The following is a 7203-nucleotide window of genomic DNA, read 5'->3' as shown; positions in this document are numbered from 1 at the left end:
TACCTCCAAACTCTTTCGCTCCAAACTCTTTCGTGGGTTACTCATGATTCTACTTATAACTACCACTGCATGGGCAATATCCAACCACAGCTGAAGAACAAGTCCAGTCTTGTACCTCTTGTACCTTTTACTGTTATCAAGCGCAGTCTTCACCCGGTACGCCCACTTGTTATGCCATGTCTTCTTCCCTGGCAAAAGTTCTGTCAGCTCCCACTGGCTCAAACTTTTATCTTGCAAGATTTCTTCATAGCTCTGTAGTTCTCCACTATCTGTCCGTACAAGATTCAGTTTTCTTGTCTTTGGCGCTCTGCCACTTTTTAGGAAACTGACTTTCTTCTGCTTCCCTATAATGCTCCTCTGGCTCATGTGTCCACGCCTGAGTAAACTTGTAGTCATATATAGTGTGTCAGTTTTCTTACCCCGAGCCAGTACTAATGCTCCTTTAGTCACCTTTCAGGTACTATCTGAGAACACTACTGAATGACCACCCTCATTGAGCTGCAAAACAGAAATTTGGTTTTTCTTCAATTCAGGAACATGTCTGACTTTTTGCAAAGTCCATTTACTCTTGTTAGGGAGTGCAATATCAACGTCTCCTATCCCCACCACATCTAGAGCTTTTTCATCAGCCAGATATACCTTCCCAAAGTTACCTGCAACATAATCCCACATTAACTCCCAGTGGGAAGATGTATGGAAGGAAGCACCTGAATCCAGAATCCAGCCATCAACAGAACTGTGAACTGTCAACAATAGTGCATCCTGTATCTCTTCAATTACAATATTAGCGTCATCGTTCTCCTTCTTGAGATTCCTGCAGTTCTTTTTTATGTGGTCAGCCTTGCCACAATTTCAGCAAGTTGCCTGCTGACCAGACTTTGATTTTGATCTTCCTCTGTTCTAGTTCCTGTCCCGTGATCTCCCTCTAGAATCAACAATCAGTGCCGAACTCGAACCCGAGGTCTCACCTGAATCTTTCCTGCGCACCTCCTCAGCCAAAATCAAATCACGTATATCATCATATTTCAGTTTAGATTTACCTGCAGAACTGCTAACTGCCATCATCATGGCTTCCCAGCTATTTGGCAATGACGCCAACAATATCAGCGCACGAATCTCATCATCAAAATCAATTTCAACAGATGACAATTGATTAGTGATATTACTAAACTCATTCAGGTGTTGAGCAACAGACACACCTTCCGCCATCTTCAGGTTGAATAACTTTTTCATTAGGTGCACCTTATTTTTCGCTGATGGCTTTTCATACAAGTCTGATAAGAATGATATTAGATCCTTTCCCAATCATATGTCTAACACATGCTTTTTGACTCCTCTCTTAATGGCATTTCAAATCAAGCTTGTTATGGGTTCTTATTATGAGCAAGATATGACTTAAGAATGCCTTACAATGTAACATCCAATATGTTTGCGAATGACATACCACGTAATATGCAAATATAAAGGAAAAAAAAAAATGCATAGTGGTCCTCGCACTCATCCTCGATCTCCCCCTCTTGCACGTCACTCGAAGGATGTTTGACAGAGTGACGTGAACCAAATCTCTGATACCAGTTGTTATGAAAAAACGATGACAATAAAACGAAAAAATATATCGAGAAAATTACACCAGAAAAAGACGACACAAGATTTACATGGTTCGACAACTTCCCTACGTCCACGGAGCTGCAGAGGATTTTATTAGCTTTGAGGATTACACCGTCGACCACGTCGACTTACAAGAAAGAATTCTCTCTCTCTCTCTCTCCTACCCGAGAGCAACCACAGCTAAAGGGAGCATGCAACAAAAGCTAATTATTGCAATTTTTCTTCCTGCAGCAGAAGAGGTAGTTTTTGGAGAGAGCTAATTTAGCTTTGTGTTAATCCATTATTTAAAGAAGCATTAGCCCAATTAAGAAAGCCTTAATTCACGGAATTACAACAGAGAAGAAAGCGGGAACAAAGTTTGGCGGGATCCACTTATGGAGAAAAATCCTGACAATACTTCACAAAAGGAACTAAATTAATTAGCAATTAATTTCTGATTATCTGCCATAAAAAGAGTTGACATAGCAAGAGGTGGACCAGACTCCACCTACTCAACATTTACGACATTGTTCTTTGTGGTTGTTGTCTTTGTGTCGGTGTAGTTTCTCTTTGTGGGTTGCTCTCTGTTTCGGTTGGGCTGCTCATTATGATTTGTTTTCTATCTTGGTTGGATTGCTTTGTTTCTAATTTGTGATTTTGAATCTTCAAAAAATATGAGCTCGCGGACTTCGGGTGTCTCTTGAGTCTTGTACTGTAGTTGTGGATTGAAGTGTTATCCACATACATCACGAAAGGAGATAAAAAATTACGTGTGTCCAAGGAATAGATATAAAAAATTACATATGTCCAAGGAATAGATTAACAGCGGATTGTGACTTCATGTGAACATATTAATTAGTGATCAACATGTAAAATTAGTGATCAACATGGAGAGTTTCTTTGGAGAAAAAAATATCTTGTAAAATTGATCGTCTACATTTCAAATTCATTATTATGATAATGTTAATTGTTTTTTTAGAGTTTTATTTTTTATTTTGATTGTTGTGTTGTTCACTGCTAAGTGAGATATCCGAATATGCATAATATTTGAATTTATGTGTTTTTAGAGACTCTGAATGTAATTTTTGTTTTCATGTACGAGTTATTTAATCTCGATTGGTTCTCCTATAAACGAAACAATAACACAAGAACAATAAAATCTTTTTATCCTAAAAAGCAGCAACACATCTAGTACATAACTGTATAAAATAAACAGACATGAAACTTCCCCATAATAGTTTCTACACATTAGCTTCTTGACATAGTTGTGCAACAGTCTTTAATAAAGTTACAGCTGCCCCAAATAAAGCCTAAATAACAGCTATATAACATGTTATGATGTCATATTTTAATATTTAAATAGCAGTCATGTTATGCCATTTCTTTTTTTTTTTTAATTTTAGGTCAAAATTTCTTAATCAAAATGAATTTTTAATTTTAACATTTTTTATAAGATTATTTCAATGTAAATTTTAATTTTTTTAAATGTATTGAATTTATTGAATTAAGATTATTAGTTAGTTTTTGGAATTTATTTTGGCGGCAATTTAATTGAGATATCGAAACAGTAAATATTAGAACGATTATATAAATTATAATAAATTTATTTTTAAATTTGAATAATATAAATATTTAATAATTTTTCACGTGACATTTATATTTTATAAAAAAATTTAGAATATTTTTTTATTTGAAAAAAATTATTATATATTAAAATTAAATTTGTGTCTTCACGAAAAATTTTGAGGCTTACGTATTGCTTTACATTAAATTCTTACAAAAATTAACTAATAGATAAAATAAAAAATCTTGTCTATGATCATTTCTCGCAAATAAAAATATAATAGATTTACATCCATATTAATTTAGTTTTTTATGTATTTAAACCGAGGCGCATGCACACACACATCACAAATGCATTAGCATGAATCTCGAAGAAATTTGATGTACTAAGAGACATGAAAGTACGACAGAGATGACCACAAATAAAAGACTGAAAGTCATATCACTAGAGGATCAAGAGACTTAAGACCTAATGCAGATCCCTTGAATCGGGGTATGAAGCTAACTGGACAAAGGCCATTCAAGCCAAAAATTAAGATCTATCAAGCCGAGCTAAAGCATTAGCTCAACTCTCACACAACTTTGTCAACCGCCTCATAAGAGCCTAAAAGACTTTTCATCAGGTGGTCGAGGGTTTTATACGATTATATACTCCGCGAACACCCTAAGACCTTTTGCCAAGAGGCAAGTTACTGTTGGATTACGATACCCTATGTCTTATAGGCTAGTCTCATCTTGACAACAGAAGTTCCTCATCCAGGGTTTGATAGTCGACAACCTGGCAAAAGCAACCGACCGATAGACTCAAGCACACCGAACCGAGTTAGGACAACCGATGATCAATAGGAGTTCACCGACATTCCTAACTCAGCATAGTTAGACGAATGAGTCTTGCCGAATCAAGACCCATTGATCTCATATACTCATTTATGTAAGTACCTAAAATATCTTATAACGCCCTCATTAAAGTAGAGAGAAGTATATAATTATATATTTTATACCCCATCTCCTATAAATAGAGGATCATTTCTTCAATAATGGTTGTGACTCAGATTCAAATTCAAGTTGCGGACAAAGACATTGCTTGTTTGATCCAAATTACTCTATCAATTCACACAATCCCGACTAGAATATTTTGAAAGAGCCAAAATTAAGATAAAACTGTAGAAAAAGGAAACTCTAAAATTATTAACAGAGAACAAATTACATTTTGTTGTTTGATGTTGTAATTTTTTCAGTCCTAATTTTGATCTTCTATGTATAAATTTGAATTAATACTCAACATATGAAAATACAATATTTTTTGTGGCACTTTAGCTTAAAAAAGCTCTGAAATCACAGAAGACCTTCTTGATTGGATTGAAGAGTACAGATCAGCGTAATGTCACCTCCCAAAAGAGCCCTTATGGGTGGTGGGCAGCCCAGGACCTAGCCGATGTGGGACTATTTGTCCGTGACATTCTTCTCCACCCAATCACGTGACACCATCTTCACGGATCGGCTCCACTGAGAGTCCCACTGGACCATGGAGAGTTCACACACCTGACAGACAGTAATCTGCTCTGATACCACTTGTCACCTCCCAAAAGAGCCCTTATGGGTGGTGGGCAGCCCAGGACTTAAATACTGCTTTTCGGCCTTACACCTAGGCTCTGTTTGGCGTAGCTGCAGCTTTTCAACTTTTGCAGCTGCGCTGTTCCAGGAAGCTGTTGTGGGGAAGTTGTTGCAGGGAAGTTGGCTGAATGTTTGAGGCAGCTATGTGAAAACGGCCGCTACCGCTAAAAGAAAGCATGCGGAAAAAAAAAGAACTTTGCAGTTTGGGGCCGCGACGCTCAAAAAACGCGGCCCCAAACGGAACCCTAGCCAATGTGGGACTATTTGTCTGTGACAGTAAGCTGACTAGTTCATGAAATCGTCTGAACAGTAAGCTATTGTTGTGCTTCATGAATCGAAGAAAATCGAGATAACTTGATTTATAAGTGGCGCGAGGAGGCATCAAGAAATGCTCCCTGGATCACTTTTTCGTAAGCATTTTGCCACTTTCAATTCGTCCTTCGCCAACATCTCCTTCAAGACAACAGCATCCATCCACAAGTTGTCATCTTTAGCAGATTCAGCGCCGGTTCGCCGTGACATATTTTGGTGGAACTCGTCCATCATGAATTGCTTCAGGAATGGCGACGTTGAGCATGCCTGCAAGCTGTTCGATGAAATGCCTCACAGGAATGTTGTGACTTGGAATTGTATGATCTCTGGGTACGTTCAAAACATGAGGTTGGTTGATGCGCAGTCTATTTTTGATTTGATGCCGCGTAGGAATGTCGTTTCTTGGACTGCTTTGATGACTGGTTATCTGCAGGATGGTCGAGTAGAGGAAGCACGGAGCCTGTTTGATAAGATTCCTGAGCGAAATGTTGTCTGTTGGAATTCTATGATTTCTGGGTATATCAAAAATGAGAGGATTGGAGAGGCTCGGAAGATGTTTGACGATATGCCATCAAGAAATACTGTCTCCTGGTCCTTAATGGTTTCGGGTTATATTCGCCAAAAGCATTTGGATGAAGCTTTGGATTTATTCAAACAGTCTCCATCTCTCCCTACTTCTATTTACAATGCACTTCTGTCTGGATATGTTGAACTTGGATGCATCAAGGAAGCGGAGGATTTGTTCGCGAGGATGGATTCCAGAGATGCTGCATCTTGGAATTCCATGATCACATGTTATTCTAGAGCTGGGAAGATGGAACTGGCTCAACAACTGTTCGACGAAATGCCTCAGAAGGATGTTATTTCTTGGACCGCAATAATCCGCGGCCACTTACAAAAAGGAAATGTCGAGCGTGCGTCTGTGTTATTTGAAATGATGCCGGATCGTGATATCATGTCCTGGAACACAATGATGGATGGATTAGTTCAGAATGGTTTGCTAGATGATGCTCTGAATTTATTTCATAAGATGCCTAGTAGGGATATTGTGTCATGGAATACTATTCTGCAAGGATATGTTCTTAAAAATGAAATGGTTAATGCAAAAAGATGGTTTGAAAACATGCCACAAAGGAGCGAAACCTCATGGAACACATTGATTTCTGGATATCAAACTGCGGAGGCTCTTGTGTTGTTTTGTGATATGGTGAAGGAGGGATTCAAGCCTGACCAAGTAACATTAGTGATAGCAATTTCAATTTGTGGCTCTCTAGTTGCTCTTGGATGTGGAAAAATGCTTCACTTATATGTAATTAAAACTGGTTATGAGCATAAAATATTAGTAGCAAGCTCATTGATTTCCATGTACTCAAGGTGTGGCTTTGTTGAGGATTCTAGTCTGGTTTTCAAGAGCATGTCAAAGCGAGACACGATTGCTTGGAATGCCATGATTTCAGCTTATGCTTACCATGGATTTCCTGTGGAAGCCCTCGAACTTTATAAAAAGATGATTCGTAGTAAATTTCATCCAGACCATGTCACATTTTTGAATCTGTTGCTGGCTTGTTCTCATAAGGGGTTAATAAATGAAGGATTTTGGCACTTTAAATCTATGCAAGATGAATGGAAGCTTGCCCCCAGAGCCGAGCATTATTCGTGTCTTGTAGATCTCCTTGGAAGATCTGGATTCATTGCCCAGGCTTACAACCTCACGGAGAAAGTGCCAGAAGATCTTCAGTCAAATGCATGGGAAACTTTACTGAGTGCATGCCAAGTTCATGGCCATCTGGAAGTTGGAGAGCTGACAGCAGAAAGAGTTTTTGTTGGAAAGCATTCTGATGGAGGAATGCATGTAATATTATCGAATATTTATGCTGCTAAGGGGAAATGGAGTGAAGCATCACAGATCAGGGCATTGATGAAAGAGCATGGATTGAAGAAGGAAACTGGATGCAGTTGGATTGAGGTGCAGGGAAAGATGTTTTATTTTGTATCTAATGATAAGTCTCATCCTCATGTTGAACAGATATGCAGGGAATTGGACTGTATTTTTCTCAAGTTGGAGGGGACAGCTTGATGTAAATGAATCATCTTTAATTTTATTCCATACTTTTTGTTGAGGGAAAA

The 7203-nt window shown here is 38.2% G+C and overlaps 1 protein-coding gene across 2 annotated transcripts; it reads left to right on the top strand.

The window, feature by feature from the left end:
• Positions 1–5032: 5032 nt before the first annotated feature.
• LOC110025506 (pentatricopeptide repeat-containing protein At4g02750-like) lies at positions 5033–7203 on the top strand. Of its 2 annotated transcripts, none has more exons than XM_020726034.1 (2): positions 5033–5424; positions 5510–5602. In XM_020726034.1, exons 1-2 carry the CDS (start codon positions 5153–5155, stop codon positions 5520–5522), a joined length of 285 nt encoding a protein of 94 aa, XP_020581693.1. In that variant the 5' UTR covers positions 5033–5152; the 3' UTR covers positions 5523–5602. The 2 variants fall into 2 exon arrangements, with proteins under 2 accessions (XP_020581693.1, XP_020581692.1); XM_020726033.1 differs by having other exon boundaries at positions 5326–5406; positions 5510–7203.

The sequence above is a fragment of the Phalaenopsis equestris genome, unplaced genomic scaffold (assembly GCF_001263595.1).
Source record: "Phalaenopsis equestris unplaced genomic scaffold, ASM126359v1 Scaffold000301, whole genome shotgun sequence".
In the NCBI taxonomy this organism is placed as follows: domain Eukaryota; kingdom Viridiplantae; phylum Streptophyta; class Magnoliopsida; order Asparagales; family Orchidaceae; genus Phalaenopsis; species Phalaenopsis equestris.
This window is presented reverse-complemented; position numbering and strand designations above follow the sequence as displayed.